A 21,136-nucleotide genomic window follows, 5' to 3' on the forward strand; every position below is an offset into this window, starting at 1 on the left:
TCCAAATAAAATATTTTCAATTTATCTCCCTTGCAGTACATTAATCAATAGCATTTTATCAATGTTAGTGACCATCTTATTATAAGTGGTCAGCGAATGTGATTACTTCACATGTAATACAAAAGGAAAGAAAAGAAAAAATATAAAAAAAATAATGAGATTATTATTCGCAATTCAGACAAAACGCCAAGCACTTTGTTTCCTTTACAATGTTTTCATTTCCACTGCAGTATAGGACATCCAAATTTTACGCAGCGCTTATATTTCAGTTTCATTATAGAATGTATTACATCACCTACCTTTAATGACATAACCAAATTAAATCAATTGTTATATGTAAAATATAGTTTTAAAAAATACTCAGGTAAAATTGGCGCGATTTGATTCTATTCATTGGCGCAACTTATACCATGAGAAAACAAGAGAGTTTTGCATTTTCTATCTTCTTAATAGTTATCAAAGGTACCAGGATTATAATTTTTAAAATACGCCAGGCGCGCGTTTTGTCTTCATAAAACTCATCAGTGACGACCAGATCAAAACAGTCATAAAGCCAAACAAGTACAAAGTTGAAGAGCATTGAGGACCCACAACTCCAAAAGACTGTAATTGGCGCAAATTGGTTCTGGCCAAAAGTATATGAGTGAAATGACCATGATGACCGGTGCATTTGATTAGCGGTAACCTGATTAATTATTACATAAAAGGTCATTTTAAATAAAATTATCCAGAATTTTATTACTAATATGTCAGATTGGATAAAATTTTAAACAACATCCATTCCAACAAAATATGTGTATTCAACGAGGAAAGAAAAATAATATTCATGCAGTCTTTGCTTCTCTCCGTCCTGTTTTAATGGAATATGCCAGTTTAAATAGGACGGTATCTTTGTAATATCTTATCATATTAATTACTTTTTAATATTCTGACGGGAAAAAATCGCCACGTTCGCAAAATTTTTTTTTTTTTTTTTTTACTAAAATTCAATGTAAAATTGAGAAAAGAAATGGGGAATGTGTCAAAGCGACAACAACCCGACCATAGAACAGCCGAATGTCAATGTTTTGTTAAGTAATGTCATTGTATGATTTATGTTCGTCATGGTTCAGTTCTGTACTTTACAAACGTTTATCATATATTTGAAATAAAATTAGCAAGATACATGAACATACATGTACGATATGAATAGTATGGCGTTATCTTAATACATGCATGAAAACAACGAAAAGAATAACAAGGTATCAATGATATGATTTCACTTGGAAAAAAGTCTTATTGAATTATTACTCATTTCTTTACAGAATGAAAGTGTGCTGTCTAAATAGCTTGTGTGGCTTACATGTACTTATGGTCAATTTGCATCTTCAACTTTGGACACTCTTGAACATATTGTGTACTAGAATAGAAGTATCCTCAAAAATCTCTTTTTGTTAATCTTGTATTGGTGGTAATGTTTTAATCTTTTCACAATTTCTCTCTATTGTGTCTATAGATCTTATTAGGTGTTAAATATCGTTGTTAAAAGGAAGAAACTCCAATAAGGAGTCGTCAGATACTTTCCCTTATTTTTTACTTAAAATAAGATCTGGGTATGCTGATAATTTTTGCTAATTTATGTTCTTTTCATCTATTATCATCTTTAAGATATACGAAAAAAACAATTGTTTGTTGTTGTTAAAATCGTTAATAAAAAGCAAAACTCCAAAAATCAGTCACTAGAGGACTTTTTTCTATATTATCTGAATTTTAGATCTTTTCTTGCTGATCATTTGTACTAATTTAAGTTTTTGCTGTTCTCTTATAATTTTTAAGATATAAGAAGGCAAAAACGTAAATAAATAAAACAAAAAGTCGGTATTACAGGACAACAACCCCAATAAGGTGTCGTCTGACAATATAAGCTAGTCTCTCAGCCACATTTTCCCCGACAGAACTTATATGTTTGGCTAAGCGGATTCCCATTATTTAAAAAAAAACCTACATGTAGATAAAAGACAAAAACTGCACAAACATTAAAAAGTGTCTTACTTGTTTCGAAGGAACTTCGAACAAATGTTGATCCCTCAACATAAAGTCAGCCAATCAGTGGTTGAATCCGAAAAATAGTAGTGCATTAATTATTTGAAATATTGGTTTTACTAAAAAGAACATTAAATTTGTTTTGTTTGTGAACGTCGATTTCCAAATGCGGACATTGCGATAGTGTAACCGTGTTTTTCATAACAAACTACGTGACGACTATAGCTATTGTATCGAGTTTGCATTTTTTTTTATTACATCTTAGGTATTAACAATGAGCTGAATCTCGGCGCCAATCATTATGTAACCACACGCAAGTGAGTGACTGTTTAATTCAAAATACTACAATTATTGTCGCACTTCAGTGTATCTGTTGTTTCATTATTTTCCTCTTATATTTGATGTGTTTACCTCATATTAGCTTTTAACCCGGATTTGTTTTCTCTCAATCGAATTATGACTTTCGAACAGCGGTATACAACTGTTGCCTTTATTGATATTTGTATATATAATGAATAAGACATATGCATTTTTGTTGATCAGTAAACAGTTTATAAATATCATTTAAATTTATGTAAAAGAGGGACGAAAGATACCAAAGGACAGTCAAATTATGTTCATTATATAATTGCTATACTTAGACATTTGACACATCATTTGTTGGAATAATTATGTTAAACCTGTAAAGTAAAAATCATTAAAATTTCTGGTTCCTACAACATTTACTAACTACAATAAAAAAAAATCTGTGTCTTCATCTTATTTAGACGAAGATGGTTTTCTGTTGTCTTTCTATATCTCACGAATATTCCTTTTTTAAAGCTTTTGAAGAATTGTAGAACCAAAAAAATAAAATACGTTACCCACATAATTTACCGTAGCTCCCTTGGCCCGAACAACAAAATACAAACACTAGTACATACAAGATATTCATATTTGAAAATTTTAGTAAATTGTGATTTGTTGATTTTTAGCAAGATCTTTTTATGCATTGTACAAATCAAAGTACAATTACTGTTTATTATTATTTTAAATGCAATTAAGTTTTCATTTTAAGTGGATCATATTGATCTATTGAAATTTGACATCTGGCATTACATTGTTTCCGTCTCTTACTTAGCATGGGAATACATTCTCGCCCACAACGTTTTCGATCATACTTTTTTAATTTCCAAATAAAAAAAATATGCTTTTATCTAGTAAATGTTATAAAGCCCATTATGAGTTATAGCATCTGAAGATTATGGATGAACATGAGCAAAAGGCGTTGTTATACTTTTCGAATATGTTTGGCTATGATGTAATTGATGAAAGACTAAACGGGCATATGGACACTTATGGTATATATAGATGTAAGGGATATAAGCCGATAACAGAATGAATGGATTGTCAGAGACTTATATCTTACTTAAAACATTGTTTAATACGTCGAAAAAGGTAAAAGAAAAGAAACAGCAAGCAAAGATTTAATTTCATCAAATATGAACCTATTTTTGTGAATAAACTTTCTTTACATTAAAATATATCCTACATGTTGACCCCTTCAAACAGTAGCACAACTTAAAAAAAAAAAGAAAGTACAGATGAAGGAAAACAACATGTTTTGCTACATGAAGAAAAAAGAAAAAGAAAAAAACACAGGGTATGCGTATCATGATTTTTGCGTGCGCAAGGACTACTCATAGTTCCCGCTGATAGTTTCCGTGAATACCTTTACATGCGTTTTGTGTTTCAAAATGGATAAAGTGATGAAAGTATATGCTTGATTAATGCAAAAACGAAAAAAGAGATGTCGTTATTAGTGATTGTGTTGTTTCAAACTTTGGATTAAAATCAAATGTATATTCAGAATCTATTCAGTGTGGATTACAAAGAGGATATAGTCAAAGCAGCTAATAATGGCAAGTTTTATATATATATATATATATATAATATTTCAAAATATAGGCCTCTCTTATTTGTTTCTTGTTTCTTTTCCGGTTTATTTTTATTAGGTAAACAAGGAAAAAAAGAATCGGATTGTTTGACAGATAAACTAATCGAAGTATTGCATTATTGATGCAATAATATCAGAAAATAACTTGCAAATCAACGCCAAAACCTGAAAATTATAAAAACTATTATAGTCTCCTAGTTTATGAAGGAAGTTCTAGATTCGCACTTTGTTTACGGGATAAGGTTTAGGTTGTTCATGGCCATTGTATTGTAGCATGATCTTTCAATTTTAGATGCGTTACTTTATTGCTTTTTAATTTTGATTGTAGTTGAAAATGATATTAGTAAGAATAAGAGCAACACCAGAAGTAAATTTTGGTAACCCAAAGACGGACGAGGATAAATATTTTGAAAAAAGAAATTCATAAAATTAACAAAAACAAGACTTACAACGAGCATAAGCAACTTATTGAATAAATGCTAAAAGAGACAACCCCCCAAAAAACCTGAGCAAAATGGCTATGATACAAGTATTGGTAGTGTTAAAATAAATTTGAAAATGATTTTTTCCTCAAGAAACCGTTTTCATGAGTGACACAAATTATTGTATTGGAAGGTGACTTTGATAAAATGTTTTTTTAAATTGTCATTTGTTCTTTGGTTGTATATTTGTTTACATGATGATAACAATTGGAGTAATTAATAGTTTTGTTTTATTTCAGTGATAGAACTATCATTTACCTGTAATATTCAGTTATGCTACATTGCGATGTCCAATATTTTTTTAAGAAAGAGGGGGGCTATTCTTAAAAATATTGGACAGCTATAGGTAACATTATGGTTTCTTACAGGTAAAATGATAGTCCAATCACTGAAATAAAGAACGGACAAAACAATAGAATGACGTCACAACAATGGTTTAACTTCAAATAGCCAGTGTTTGCAATAAAACTATTTTACAACCATGACGAAATATTCTTTAATCGTCGCAGACGAAGTCCACAACATAATCGTTTGTGTTTGTAAATCACATTACAGAAAATGCTCGACAAAGTAGTAAGATATTGACGATATAATTAGACCTCAGCATATACTCCAACGACACTAACCGAAAAAGGATGTATCCTCAATCCCATCCCCCTTTCCATTATTTTGACATTCCTAACTTAGACTTAATACCACATTTGTACAAAACGATGAGTATACCATGTAGTGCTAAAACTGTTACCCTTCCCCAAAAACCTGAGTTAATACCAGGTATTTGATGGGGTTCGTACTAGATAAGTCTTATTTTTTGATGTTGTTAAACTGTTTTAACGGTATATTACAAACCATCTTATTTTATACACGGTCAACATGTTATATAAACAACTCGTTTATAGACATAACACATTTTGTGATAAAAATAAATCATACTGCTGCCTTTCGTGTACGCCTGCATATTTTTTGGTCAGGAAGAAAAAGAACTTCCTGTTGGGCGCACGATGTAAATTAAACTCTTGTTTTGAGCAACAAGAACCACACACAATTTTATTATAGAAATTCAAAAGTTTTGGAAAATATTTTCTTAAAACGACTTATTTTCATAATCTTGTACAATCTCACTATTGACAAATAATAACTTGATAGGTAGTCATTTCAGAAACACACAAGAAAATTATCTACAATTGACAATCGATTGCCTATAAGAAAATTGTCTAAGGGCATACGATACAGTTACAGGGGAGGTAATGACGTTGCTAACGTAAATTGTTATTTTCGCGACGTCAAACTATAACTTATCGGGAAAAGATTCAGTTTTCGACTGATTTTTATCATTTAAACTTATTTAACTTGAAAACGAGTTCATGGATCCCGCTTTTTTAAAATGCCATTTGGTTTGATTAAGCGAGAAGATTATGTGAGCCAATTTTCATGAAAATGAAAATAGTGCATTTTTTTTTAAATTTGATAAATATACAGAAAAAAATGATGTTTTTTTTCTACATTCATGAACATTTGATAAATATGAGTTATTTCTGAATACAAAATGTATAAATTTGTAGAACACTTATAAAATACAGAAATTACAAATTGTTTAACAAAAAACAATATTTAAAACCAAAAAAGTTATGTTGAAAATATGGCCACAAATCCGAATTTTGAGCAAATATACAAAATTCTCTACATCATTTTACTCCAAAAGTTGCACAGGAAGGTATATGTTTTATTACATATTTGATCTAATCCGGTAAAAAATAATCTATATGAAATTTTTTATCAGGGTAAATACGGGATCAAAATTGTATCGTATGCCCTTAACTCAGATAGCTAAGCGGAAGTGAACCGAAACTTAAATATAACACAGTTCCAGCAGTCACTTATATATGACAATGCGAATTATTCGTTTTAATATCAAAGGAAAGAACCATTTTAGTGAATTAGTTATCATATCTCAACCGCATACATGTAATCCTTGTGCAAACAGCATTTTAGATTATTACTGGACAATATTTTTGTTCGTTATGGCAAGACTTTTATACCGTCCTATAGGAACTCCTTTGGCATCTAATGCACAGCTCGTTCATTTTCTTTCATACGACAAATCCTCTTTTATGGAAAAATTATAGAAATAGGTAAAATATTTTTTTACAAACATTATACTTTTAAAATCTCTAGATTTTTTTATATGGTTTCTGAATCTTGTTTGCATGCAAACTTAATGTTTCCCTCAACAAACTAAATTATACTGTATTTTTCTTATATATATCTTAACTCGGGACATTTCTTAAACTTTTCAAGGGGAATGATTTCAGGCGTGATAGATTCATTTATTAACTAAAATGGTTTTTACGTGAACGGTGTGACAATTGCAAATACATGCACTTACTCTCTAAACATTTACTGCAGCTTTCAATTTAACTTAATGGTATCTGTTACTTTTTTCTAAAGCAATATTCAGCCAACATATAAATCAACTTTAGATAGCTACCCGTACTGACGAACTGATTTTGATATTTTTTTCAAAATTAGGTGCTTTTTTTTTAAATTTTATTGTTGAATTGTTAAAGTGAGTGTTTTTCTTGTTAACAGGCACTACCAGGTCTTATTTTACGACATACGATGTTCGCACAATTCATTGTTTGTCGTTTTGATGACTTAAAGAACTTGATTGAATTTTAATACTGAAGCAATTTGCAAAAAACATATATCAAAGAAATTTTATATGTGTATTCTTATATTTTATTAGAGAAAAATAATAAACAAAAAATACGCATAGAACTCATGTAGATTGAATATTGTCTGATAGTTTTCTTTTTAAATAAAAACACATGACGTTAATGTTGATCCTTGTTTAATTCCATCCTGTCATAATTTGGAAGAGTAACAGTAGTTTGCTTTCCACTTTGAACATTTTGTATTTTTGTGTAAATATTGCCGTTGTTTAAGTACACATCTGTGATCTTTCTCTCGATTTTTGGGTTCAAATGATTATACTTGTCGTCTTCTGAACCATCTTCTAAGTATAATGAAGCATGACCTTGGTTTAGCGGCCGGATCATCGCTGATTCCCTGATAGAGCAGTAATGACCGTCGTCAAAACCGTATTCATCATGATTGTCAGGGTCAAAACCATCACTGGCTGGTGTAAATTTAACTCGAAGTTTATTTGTGTAATATAAAATACATGAAATCGTTGTGGAATCTGTAATGTTAAAACATGAACAAAGTTAGTTAGCATTAAACAATATACATTATGGCAATATGATTATAAATTTCTATGGTAAAATATTGGATACAAATAACACACAACTAGAAGCATAACACGTCCAAATTCACGAAGTCAAATCATAAAACTAAATGGAAATCTGCTATGTTAAGAAAAAAGAGGCAACAAGTTTTTAAAATACATTTCACGACCATCAGCTGAAAAACTGTGTAGAATATTTACTACGACTGTATTTCTTGCTTTTGAAAGATGAAAGAACGTTTACATCATTTTTCAATGTCTTAGTTTATTTCAGAAAATAGCAGGATCTGGGATGATTAGAAATGCCATTTTTACAAGGACCATTATCATAAAAAGTGATTCTTTAAACAATTTTTCTCTAATAGCCCGTGTAATGTGAAGCTCTCTTCTGTATAGTAATTTACCCGTATATATCAATACATGATGTATATATATGAATTACAAATCCAAAAACCCTTTTTAATCTGTTTGCATATATATTGAAGACATATCAGTTCCTACGAAAGAGCAATTAAAGTACTTTCCTCTTGTCACATGTGTTCAATCAACTGATATTTTCGTGAGTACTTTCACTTCATAAATGTTCTCATCCTTAATTTAGTCTTTACTTTTCTATGTTATGTTTTCTGTGCAATTGTTTGTCTTTTTGTCCTTTTTGCCATGCCATTGTCACTTTGTCTTAGACTTTTTGAATATTCATTTTGTATAGTTTGCCTGTTCTTTTAATATCATAATTTTCAGTCAAAAGTAAAAGCGATGAAAGTGATTTAATTCCTGTTTAGACGTTTGTGGTAAATTGGGTAAATAAAGGATAAAAATATCAAGAAATGTTCAACTCGTTGAATGATGGAAAGTTAATTACATCCGAAAGACTGTTGGTTTAATTTTAAACTATTCGAAAAGTTGATTAACATAAGTATTATTTGAAGATTACCTTCAAGTCTCGTTCTGCCATTTGCTCCATCTTGCGACACAAATTGCTTGTAGAGCCTAAATAAATAAAGTCGTCATTTTATTTTAGACAACATCGTTTTGTATGTAAATCAAATTGTAAAAACTGCTTGAGAAATGAATTGAGGATTCACTTGAACTCAACCTTTACATCCACGACACTTAACATACCAACGTGGAAATCATGGATACGCATATGTTTGTTCTATGTTCTTTGGGATGAAGAATGGATCTTCCTTCACTGTATTGGATACCTAAATTGCGTAAGTGTCTTTTCGAAAGAAAAAAACGTTATATTGCTTGGTTTTCGAAGCGCCCAACAAAACATCTTTCTGAATTATGAATATCAATTTTATCAGCAATTAAAGCCAGGCTTCAAAGTCACTGTGAAGCTACCTTGTCTAGATGTGGCGTGATGTTGGTAATAAAGCATTACAAAGATCTGTTAGAGTATATACAATGTAAAACTTTTCATCTTGCAATACTAAAAATGTTTTACTTTTCAATACTTTAAACAAGTACGGCTCATTTCAAACTTTAAGACAAACTTAAGAGTATGTCATGTTTTGTTTAAAAAAGGAGAATGACCAACAAGTATCTAGTCTTAGGGATGGATAAATCGAACTTTTTAAAATATTAATCAGACTAAAGCAAATAAGTCTTTGACACTGACTTTGTCAAAATGTTTCATTTCTTGTTTGAAACGTATTTATTACGTTTGGAGAACGGGTTTCTCAATAAATAATATAAATGCCCGTGGGAACAAACTGTTCTCATCTTCTTGAAGATTTCATAAATACGGGGCACAATTCATACTTGAGATTCCTAGGAAGAAGAGACAGAAGTTAGCATTACCTCCTAACATCACTTTCCGCTATATAGATGATGCTTGGTGATCATGTTGAACGCATCTTGAGATGCTACGATAGATATAGATAAGTCTGCATCATACCTTAATGTGCAGATAAATATTGACAATAGGGATCACAAAACTTTACGTCAAAATAGATGATTTTAGCTTGTTAAAATTGCAAACTTTTCATTTTCTATGTAGCGCCTGCATATGGAACATATATTTCACAGTTTATATAATATGGTAGACATATCCTATCATGGTTTCCTTGGTAGAGAATTGCTGCTCACAGAAAAGGTAATAAACTTTCAAGTAGTTGATTTGAAATAATTCCTTTATGAATTTTACAGACACCAGCAGGAGTTGGTTGACCGTTCTGAAACATCTGCTACATATATGACGACTGATACGTTGTAACTACACTCCCGTCTTTACCCGAATGTTACCCACTGAACTCACCTTACCACTGGATATGTTCTATTATGAGCAACTGTATCAATGCCAAAAGCAAATGAGGAGCAGGATCTGCTTACCATTTTAGATCACCTAACATCACCTACGGTTTTATGGTGGTGTTAATTTTGCACAGTCTTTAGTTTTTCACTGTTGTATTTTGTGTACTGTTGTTTGTCGTATTGGATTTTTCTTTTTGCCATGGCGCTGTCAGTTTATTGTTTGCCGATGAGTTTGAAGATATCTTTTGTATCTTTCGACTTTATCTTTTTCCCCTGTTTTGTCATCCTTTCTTTTTACTTACATTTTTACAAAACAAATTTGACTAAAACAAAAAGACGGCAATTTATAACGTAGTTTTCATTAAGTTTCTTCAATCTATTTCTATCTGATAATGTTTAAATGAAATAAAATATAGAACAAACGCTAGTGGTAAGAAAAATTGAATTCAAACCCAATGAAATAATTAGTTAAAAACTCATTCAGAATATAACTTTGATTAGATTGAATGATGAAAACCCTAGATAGAATTAAAAAAAAATATCAACTCCAAATCTAATTTAAAACATCGAATTCCATAAAACAGACAAAATCAATCAACGGAACGAGTTGTAAAAAAAAAAAAAAAAACATCAATGGAATCTTGTGATTTTTTCATTTAAACAAAACATTATTCAACTAAGCATATGTGTTAACAGTTTTTTTTTACCAACAAACTATTTGTGTATTCTTCCGATATTTCATAAACTTGAACCATTTATTAGATTTTACTCACCGAATCCAACTAAATGTACATACTAGCAACATAACAAATAAAACAAACAAAACAGGAACAATAATTGCAACATAATTTTGTCGGTCTGGGTCATGTGATGGATCTAAAATACAAATAAAAAGAAATATGTATTTATATAGCACACAAAATATCTACCCTTTTAATAATTAAACTCATAGCAATGAAACAACATTTATGTTACTGATATTCATCTCAAAGTCACAGTACTTGGCTTTCATCACGAAACGAGTTATCATATCTCGCTGTACGTCAAAGAATAAAATACGAACTTGCCAATTTCCTGACTTGGTACAGGACATTTTAAGAAAAAATGGTGGGTTGAGCCTGGTTTTGTGGCTAGCCAAATCTCCCGCATTTATGGCAATGTTAAATATAACATTGAAATGACAACACTTCATGACAGGACTACAATACAAATAAATGGGAGAGTATACCAGACAGAGACACGCACAAATAATAGGCTTTAAAAGGTACCAGTCTTATAATTTAATACACCAGACGCGCGTCTCGTCTATACAAGACTCACCAGTGCACTGGGATAAAAAAAAGTTCGAAAGCCAAAACAAGTAGAAAGTTAAAGAGCATTGAGGACCAAAAGTTACAAAACGCTGTGCCAAATACGGTCAAGGTTATCTGCCTGGGATAAGAAAATCTTTAGTATTTAGAATAATTCAATTTTTACTGATTAAAAACTTTAATTTGGCATTAAATTTAGAAAGATCATATCGTAGGGAACTAAGTTGAAGCTGACAGTGGCTTTATGTATTCCACTTTTTCAATACAATGTACTAAATCGGTTCTTCATTTGAGTGATACAAAGGGGAAAGAAAACAAGACCATACGTCCACATGCAGATGTACATGTTCATTTATGCTCAGGATTTTTCTCTGTCTCGCATTACGATATAGTTTGTATAATTCAACAGCAAGATAAAAAAAATCCGAGAAGCATCAAATGATGATAAATATGTTGTCCTATTAAATGGTTCTTCAGTGAGATACTATTGCATCTTTTGGGAAAATATTCAGAGGTTTATTATTTTTTTCTAAATATTTGTTTGCCAATTTTAGATTACATAATAAGATGCGCTTTATATGCGTAGAATATAGTTCGAACTCTCATTGTCAGATGTAACTTGAGTTTATCTATTCTTTGGTGTTGATCAGTCTACTGATTTTGAAGATTGACATTTAATATTGATTTATGCAGTTGAACTATGTGATAAAATAATATACATGCAATTTAGTTTGGAACTTTTAGTGTTTATTTGCAGTAACAAAAGGCCAATTCTATATTTAAAATATATCCTAGTGTTCTTGTCTACAAGCGAACTTGGGCTTTGATCATTGTTGAATGCCGTACGATGACATATAATTGCTAATTTTATTTATGTGTTATTTGGTCTCTTTTGGGGTCTTTTCTCATTGGCAATCATATAACATCTTCTTATTTAGATATTTGTAAAAACAAATGCTATATGGATTCGTTCAAAATTCGATTAAAGGTCAAGTTACAGTAAATATACCTTGTCGCAAACATTTGTAAAATTTGTTAAACATGAATTGACCTACGAAAAAAATAATAAAATTGAGAATGGAAATGGGGAATATGTCAAAGCGACAACAACCCGACCATAGAGCAGACAACAGTCGAAGATCACCAATGGGTCTTTAATGTAGCGAGAAACTTCGGCACCCGGAGGCGTCCTTCAGCTGGCCCCTAAACAAATATGCATACTAGTTCAGTGATAATGGACGTCACACTAAACTCCGAATTATACACAAGAAACCAAAATTCAAAAGCATACCAAACTAACAAAGGCCAGAGGCTCCTTACTTGGGACAACCGCAAAATTGCGACAGGGTTATCATGTTTTTTAAGATCTCAACACTTCCCCTATACCTCTAGTCAATGTAGAAAAACATAAGCACAGTAAAACTCAGTTTAAGAGAAGTCCGAGTCCGATGTCAGAATATGAAACAACAGAAAATAAACAAAATGACAACAATACATAAATAACAACAGACTACTAGCAGTAACTGACGTGCAAGCTCCAACCCTCAATTAAACTGATTGAAAAAATATGTCTTCATCATATGAATATCAGGCAAAATCCCTCTTGTTAGGGATTTAGTATTATAACATCATGAAATATATGAGAAGAACATATATTTATATTTTTTATCACTATTTTTTCCTAAAATATTACTGGATGATTTTTTTCAAAAGATTGATCAAAATCTAAAGCAGATAGAATTAGTAGAATTTTTTTTCTTTTGTTGTACCTGTAGAAAATTGATTAAAACGGTATTTTACAACCTAAATTTTATGGAAATCACTATGTGATCTGTGTAAACTCGCCGAACCTTTAAACAGACTTGTTATTAATGGTTATATTACCAATGTTGTAATTAGATCTTTGAATATAGTTTAGATTGACACTAATATCGATTTTAATCAAATTAAAACTATACTAAATTAGTATATTTTTCAAACGGGATGTATTAATACACACCCACGTTCATTTTAATCTATAAAGAGGTTAACTCTTATAACTATCCTAACTATTCTACAGCCTTTCGATACATTTATATTTGGCATTGCACAAGTCATATCTTCTTTGACTGTCCATGACGTTAAAATACTAAATCCCTGTGTTTTAGTTGAATCTAATTCTAAATGCATTTGAATTTTACATTTCATTTACCTGCTTCATCTGCTTCTTTGTTACATTCGACATTACCACTTTCACACTTACAAGTTCCATCTACTGGGTTGCAACTGAAGCACAAAAACATTTAGGGTTTACGTATTTTTATATGCTAACATAAAAATGTTAATTATATGTTAAACAGAAACAATTAAAAATCTGCTGGACAAATTTCCAATCTTTTTCGAGTATTAATAACTTTATCTCGAATATGTTTGTACATATAGAAAAAATCAATCAAAAGTAAAATCAGAAACACTCTTTGCTTTATTTTTTGTTTAAATTTGAGTTATTCCAGATAAGATGGAGAATACGGTATTCATCGTGAGAGAGTTAACTTTGTTGACATCTTAGTAAATATCTCTGTGCTTTCGTCAATATTTAAATCTGAGCAATCAATTAAATTTAGAGCTTTGCTTATATACACGAAGTCATTTAAATTAAAAAATTTTAAAGTATCGTTACCGATATAGAAGTACTGTCCATTCCGGTAATATTTGAATACATTGGCGGTACAATCTTTAAACGGTGCAATTACTTATCATGTTTAAATACAAAAAGTAATACAAGTAAAACTTACTTGCCAATTTGACAGTCGCACTTGTTCGCACAGTATTTGCCGTAATATCCTTTTGTACATTCTGTACAATTGTTGTTGTTCTCATCCGAGTAACGATATGTTCCTGGTGAACATTCTTAAATAAAAAAAAAACAATAACATTGATCATTTTGTTCCCCCTTTCCTCGTCATTTTTTTTCCAACCCGCCTTTGTACAATATTTCATGCAGAAAAAAAACCCCAAAATAAATCATTTTCATCTCATCATTCATTATTTGAAGTCTTCGACCAATGTAAACAAATGTCAAAATATATCAAACCTATGCCTACAAACAAAATTCAATAGCTGTTGATTCAACAATTATCTATTTGATTAATAACAGGTAAAATGCAATAAGTATTCAAAAGCACTTTATTTTACTTTTACAAATTTATAACAAAAAATAAACTACATTTATTTGCAAAATTGTGTTTCAGTAAAAATGAATTAAAAAAAAGGACACGAGTACAAAGCAGTGGTACATACAATGGAGTTCACTTCTAACCTCTGATCAAATCTGTCAGAATCTTTTAGGAGAACTGTTCTATAACAATATACTGTCATCCTGACACCTTTATGACAGTTCTAGCAGAACAATAAAATTGAGAAAGGAAATGGTGAATATGTCAAAGCGACAACCACCCGACCATAGAGCAAACAACAGCCGAAGGCAACCAATGGGTCTTCAATGTAGCGAGAATTCCCGCACCTGCAATTTAGATAAGTCTACCCAAGATCAGTTTTAAACTACGACTAGAACAGTCTGAGATTTAGTCAGTTCTATCCACAGAACAGTTTTAAGAACTCTTTGTCTTAAATATTAGTCAAAAGAATATAAGATATATTAAAAAATTCTAATCACAGAACTGTTTGAACATTTCTCGTGACGGAAAATGTCCATAACCGTTTCCTCGGTCGATATTCCACTTTGGCAATGATTAACTATTCGCTGTCTCAAATACATTGAAATTCTGGTAACTTTGACAGGGGGATTTTGCATGTGACTTATCAACGATAATAATTACACTGAATGGTGACCAGTGAGATGCCATTGAAGTAATTGAGAACTGTTCTACAATCCTGACAGGTTTAGTCATTTCTACGGCTAGAACAGTGTTAGCCAGTTCTGCTGACAGTTCTGCTACTAGAAATGATTTGGACAGTTCTACCTGGAATGTTTTAGTCAGTTCTACACTAGAACTGATCCTGACAGTTCTACCCAGAACCAATTTGGTTAGTTCTACCTAGAACTGATTCTGAAAGTTTTACTTGGAACAGTTATATGGTCGAAATGTTATATATATGTAGAACTGTTCTAGGACAGTTTAGAAAATTTCTTAGACAGATTCTTATGAGAGGGAAGAAAATCTCCACTGTACGCGTCGCTTGATTGTCCATTTTGTCCGACTATACATTGAATACTGTCAAGCACTAGTTTCATCCTACAACAATAACTGAATAACACAAACACATTTATCGAAATTCAATGTTTAATATCTCACTGGATTGTTCACCTTTATTTAAGTATAAAAATTATTATAATAATACTATCTGAATTTCTTATATATATCAAACATCACAACATTGTCAAAGCCGTTTTTACTAAAAGCCTGATAAGGCAAGACTGACGCATCTTGTACTCTCTTGTAGACTTGACTTGCATGTATCATTAAAATAGATAACAGAATATGCAGTGCCTGACGACATTGTATATACTTTTTATTTGAATAGAGTATTGTTCAGCAAATTTCATTTTTTAATGCAAATAGAATATGACACCGGTTAAACTATCGTTCTGAGTCAAGTTGGAGCTAACAGTCAACATAAATATAAATCAATGACCTAATCTTACTTGTTAATGTTCAGTAAGTTCATTAGTCTTTTTTGGATTCGAGCGTCACTGATGAGTCTTTTGTAGACGAAACGCGCGTCTGTCGTAATGTCTTGTTATTGCATTTTGAGACTAAATTCATTTCTATTTCTTTCGGTTTAATTTTAGAGTAGTTCAAGGTTTTTTCGAGTGCGTCCGTGTTTTATCGAGTGATAATGCAATCTTCATATAGCTTAGAATGTAATGTGTCAGAGTATTTACGTTTAAATTATGTACTTTTTAAGGCACGAAACCAATGAATTCATCGGTTTTCTTACACTTACATTTTATTAACAAGTATCAGTCATTTGTATATACATGTCTTGTTGTTTGTATATAGTTATCAAAGGTACCACTGGTAGAATTTGTAATTTAAGACGCCAGACGCGTGTTTCGTCTATAAAAGACTCATCAGGGACGCTCAGATCAAAATAGTTGTATAGCCAAACAAGTACAAAGTTGAAGAGCATTGAGAACCCACAATTCCAAAAAGGTTGTGCCAAACTCGGCTAAGGTAATCTATTCCTGGGATAAGAACATCCTTAGTTTTTCGAAAAATTCAAAGTTTTGTAACAGGAAATTTATAAAAATTACCACATAATTGATAATTATGTCAACACCGAATGCTGACTACTGGACGAAACGTCCACCAGCAGTGGCATCGACCCAGAGGTGTAAATAGTTATCAAATGTACCAAGATTATAATGTCACATCTCATAAATTACATATACAGTATTCATGATGTCAATAATCTAATGTAAGAATAAGCAATTTGGATTGAGACGTACGTACAAATAGTGAATTAAGCTGACGAATTATTCATTTCATTGTTAACTATATATTATAAAATCTAATTCAGATTTTATGGTCAATGGTAATAAAAACTGGACAGATAAAGTGTGCGAATGTTTTTTTGTTGTTGTTGTTATTAATGATTTATTTTGTGTGGGCAGGGGGACAGAATAGAATTGAATTCCAAAATGTGAACGGACTAATCATACATTCAAGTTAAAGTAACGTTTTCCGAATACCTTTTTACTTAATGCTAGCTCAGCCACGAAATAAACAAATTAATCCAGGTTCTTTATATAAACTATGAAGACCAGTTCTGCCCTGGACACCTTCTCTGGAAGGACAAAGCTTATACTTGACCTGATAATGATTTTGACAAGTATAAGCCAATGAATATGTCATTTTACAAAATAACAGGAATTTAAAGGACAACTTGTATGGTCACGGCACCAAATGTGACTTTCAATAGAATATTTTTTATTACATATAAACAACTGATGTGGTATGATTGCCAATAAGACAACTCTCTACAAGAGACCAATTGACACAAAATTAACAACTATAGGTCACCGAACGGCCTTCAACAATGAACAAAACCCATGCATACCGCATAGTCAGCTTCAAGAGGCCCCGAAATGACAAATGTAAAACAATTCAAACTAACGGCCTAAGTTATGTATAGAAAAAACAAATATGTAACACATCAACAAACGACAACCACTGAATTACAGGCTCCTGACTTTGGACAGGCAAATACATACAGAATATGATAGGGTTAAATATGTTAGCGGGGTTCCAACCATCATATAACTTAGGACAGTGGTGTAACAGTACAACATAGGAACGAACTATAAAAATCATTTCAAAAAGGCTTAACTCATCAGATGGTTACACGTATACACACATTGTACATCGAACAAAAACAATGTATTTTTCTGATTCTTTTTTGCTCTACAGAAAATTTCAAACTCCACTTTTTTAATAAACACCTGGCCATGGGCACATAATACGCCCGTCGTGTTTTCAAAGAATAAAGTTCATTATCTTATGGTTGTGGCTTATGATATCTTTCTTGCATGGATAAACATGTCTCATATCACACTTACAATTGCGTCGTCCATCATGCTCGAGTATATACATCTAGAGCACAGGCACTTGTTTCAAAAATTTTGTTTCATATAATTTAATATAACTTGTCTCAGAAAAAATATCCTATATACCTTAATGTAACTTGTCTCAGATTACCCCCTGTATATACCTTATTAAGGAAAATCTTAGACAAATTCCTGTGTTATATTATGTTAAGGTATATAGGAAGGGGGTGGGTATGAGACAAGTGCATGTGTCTAGCGTTTAAATTGCTGTTAAAGATATCACAATCTGTGCAGCTTAATAAAGGCAACAGTAGTATACCGCTGTTCAAACTTATAAATCCATGGACAAAAAACAAAATCGGGGTAACAAACAAAAACTGACGGAAACGCATAAATATAAGAGGAGAACAACGACACAACACTTCAATGTAACTAACACACACAGAAATGGACCAAGCATCAGACAAAATCCCACGAGAATAACAAATATAACATCAAAACCAAATACATGAATTTGGGATAGACAAGTACCGTGACACGTCTTATCGCAATGTCAATTTACACTCAAAAATAAGAGAAAACAAACGACGCAACGTTAAATTGTATCACACACAGAAACGAACTATAATATAACAATGGCCATATTCCTGACTTGGTACAGGACATTTTTAAAGGAAAAAATGGTGGGTTGAACCTGGTTTTGTGGCATGCCAAACCTCGCACTTTAATGGCAATGTTAAATATAACATAGAAATGACACCATAATATTACAGGACTACTATAAATAGGAAAACGTATTAGACAAAGAAACACATGATTAATGAATAACAAAAAGCATCAGGTTTAAAATTTTATACGCCAAAAACGCGCCTCGTCCAGACAAGACTCACCAGTGACGCCCAGATATAAAAGATCGATAAAAGATCGAAAGCGAAAAAAAGTACAAAGTTGTACAGCACTGAAATTTTTAAATGTATTTTAATGTTAAGGATATCGATTCATGTGCAACGTCCATTACAGACTTGGGGTAATTGTAATTGTAATCGTTAATCAGTTGTAATTGATTACAATTTTTCAAGTAATCAGTGTAATCATTAATCAGCCAAAAATCTGATTACATGTAATTTAATTTAATCAATTACTTTTCAAAATACCCTGTAATTATGATTACTTTTTGATTACATTCTGATTACAATGAAAAAAATCTAGAAATGTGTTTTTGGTTATTAAATGAACCTTTTTATTATTCATATTTGATAAATTTTTAACATACTAAAATGGTTTGGTTACTTTAAGCATGTCTACTTCAGTAAAAAATAAACTGTTACAGTACTGAAAAGGACAAAAATATTGATAAATTCAATCTTCATTTAGTCAAAAAGTTTTAAGGTTAATGCGCTCTGATTTCTTACCTTGACATCTTCCACGTAGTAAGTAATACATAGAACAACAACGTAGTCCAACATCTTTAAGACTGAAATATATAGATATTCCAACTTTATTGAACCTATACCATCTGCATAAAGTACTGAAACGGTTATAATTAGACATCAAATGTGTGTTTTGCTAACTGTGAGGACATCAGATATTCTAACATATCATATACTTAGACTAAATAACATATAAATTTTACCGTATGATAATAGCATTAAATTGACGTAAATTCCATATTTTTCGAATTGGTGCTCAGCGGGCTGATATGAAAAGTTTATCACATGCTTCGATTGTTATCACATGCCTTTCCGTAACGTTATCACATGGCATTCCGGTAATACTCGGCTAATTCCGGAAAATATACCTCAATGCTACGTTTTCAGTGAAAAACATTACAAAACAAAACAATTATTTGGATACTGGAAAGTATATTGTTTAAAATAATAAAAAAAAACAACAACAAAAACAAGCAATTATTTAATAAATGCATTTTTTAAGTGTTTCTGAAACATAATTTAGAAAAATTGACTTTTCCAAACTTTTCCAAACAATGATCATTATGTATATTGTTGAATTACTTTTTTGTCGATTCGCCCATATTAAAATGGGTTTTTTTTCTCTCTCTGCTGAGGCATATGATAGAAAGATTTTCATATTGAATGTATCAAATTTTTGGCCCAACGGCCGTGAACTTTTTTACTCTTTAAATTTCGGGAACCACGTAAAAGGATCAATATATGAATCTGTCATTTTTCTCTACCGTTGAACGGCATATGATAAAAAGACCATAACATGTCATTTTTCATATCGCATGTATTATCAGCCCTCGGTCAATATCAGCCCTCAAGTCATGCGGCTCTTGGGCTGATATTGAACCTAGGGCTGATAATACATGCGATATGAAAAATGCCATGTAATAATCTGATAATATCTAACCAAATCGAAAAGAGTATGTGTATCGGTAGCGTTACATATATTACTCAACTTGTAGAGTATAATGCATCCCCACGCCAACCTTATACAAGTGTTTGATACATTATTTTGTATACGTGAGATTGCTTACAATGCATTTTTTCTTTACATGTTATTTACATTTCTAAAAGAAGTAAATGCCGTAGAAAAAGTAGATAAAATATTTGAAAAAGTAGATAAAATATTTCATAAAAATACATAAAATATAGGCGATAAAGAGCCTGCAATCCAATTATACATGAAGTTAACATTTGAAAAAGGTAAATCCTCGCTGGAAACAGACGTTCAGTAGTCTTAGTTTTATCATAGGATACTTTCAACATATATGATCTGTACAGCTAAAATTCTCACTTGAAAAAAAAACATGCTTCATAGCAGTAAAATCATATTCCCGGATTCACGACTTTGCACCAACCACTCATTTTTTTCTGAGTGTGTGTGTCTTTTGAAGTGTTTGGGGGAAGGGGAGGAATTTTTTTCCCAGGATCTTTTTTTTTTATCTCTGTTTTTCTTCATTTTGTTTTAAAAAAAGCAGATATTATCAGAACTTTATTCTATTTTTAATATAATAATAAGGCTACATCAAAATAAAGTAAGTTTTTATTGAATGTTACTTACATGCATTCTCCTTTAGTGATATTACTCGATACCTCGTTGGATTCACCAGCATATACAAGTATAGTTAGTGATAAGAACGGCACAATAAAGGTCATGATAACAACAACAAAACCCATATTCATATCCATAAATCTCCATGTACATATACATACATGCAAGTCTCAAACGAATAACAAATATTTCCTCATTGTATTGTATAATGTCGAACACAACTTATATGTTCCGGTGATGGAAGTCGAAAATCACATAATTAAAACAGTTTTATCAACATGCATATTTAGATGATGATGCGTTTTTCCTCCTTCA

At 31.3% G+C, this 21,136-nt stretch overlaps 2 protein-coding genes across 2 annotated transcripts in view; one reads left to right on the forward strand and one right to left on the reverse strand.

Moving 5' to 3' along the window:
• The window catches only part of LOC143067780 (neo-calmodulin-like), a 146,783-nt gene that overhangs the window by 105,670 nt on the left and 19,977 nt on the right, over positions 1 to 21,136 (forward strand). The window lies entirely within an intron of this gene.
• LOC143066390 (uncharacterized) lies at positions 7,157 to 20,941 on the reverse strand. The gene is made up of 7 exons (XM_076239334.1): positions 20,831 to 20,941; positions 19,219 to 19,280; positions 14,031 to 14,145; positions 13,448 to 13,521; positions 10,720 to 10,822; positions 8,622 to 8,677; positions 7,157 to 7,642 (listed from the first exon to the last, which is right to left on the reverse strand). Exons 1-7 carry the CDS (start codon positions 20,923 to 20,925, stop codon positions 7,275 to 7,277), a joined length of 873 nt encoding a protein of 290 aa, XP_076095449.1. The 5' UTR covers positions 20,926 to 20,941; the 3' UTR covers positions 7,157 to 7,274.

Source organism: Mytilus galloprovincialis, chromosome 3 (genome assembly GCF_965363235.1).
Source record: "Mytilus galloprovincialis chromosome 3, xbMytGall1.hap1.1, whole genome shotgun sequence".
NCBI classification, from domain to species: Eukaryota; Metazoa; Mollusca; class Bivalvia; order Mytilida; family Mytilidae; genus Mytilus; species Mytilus galloprovincialis.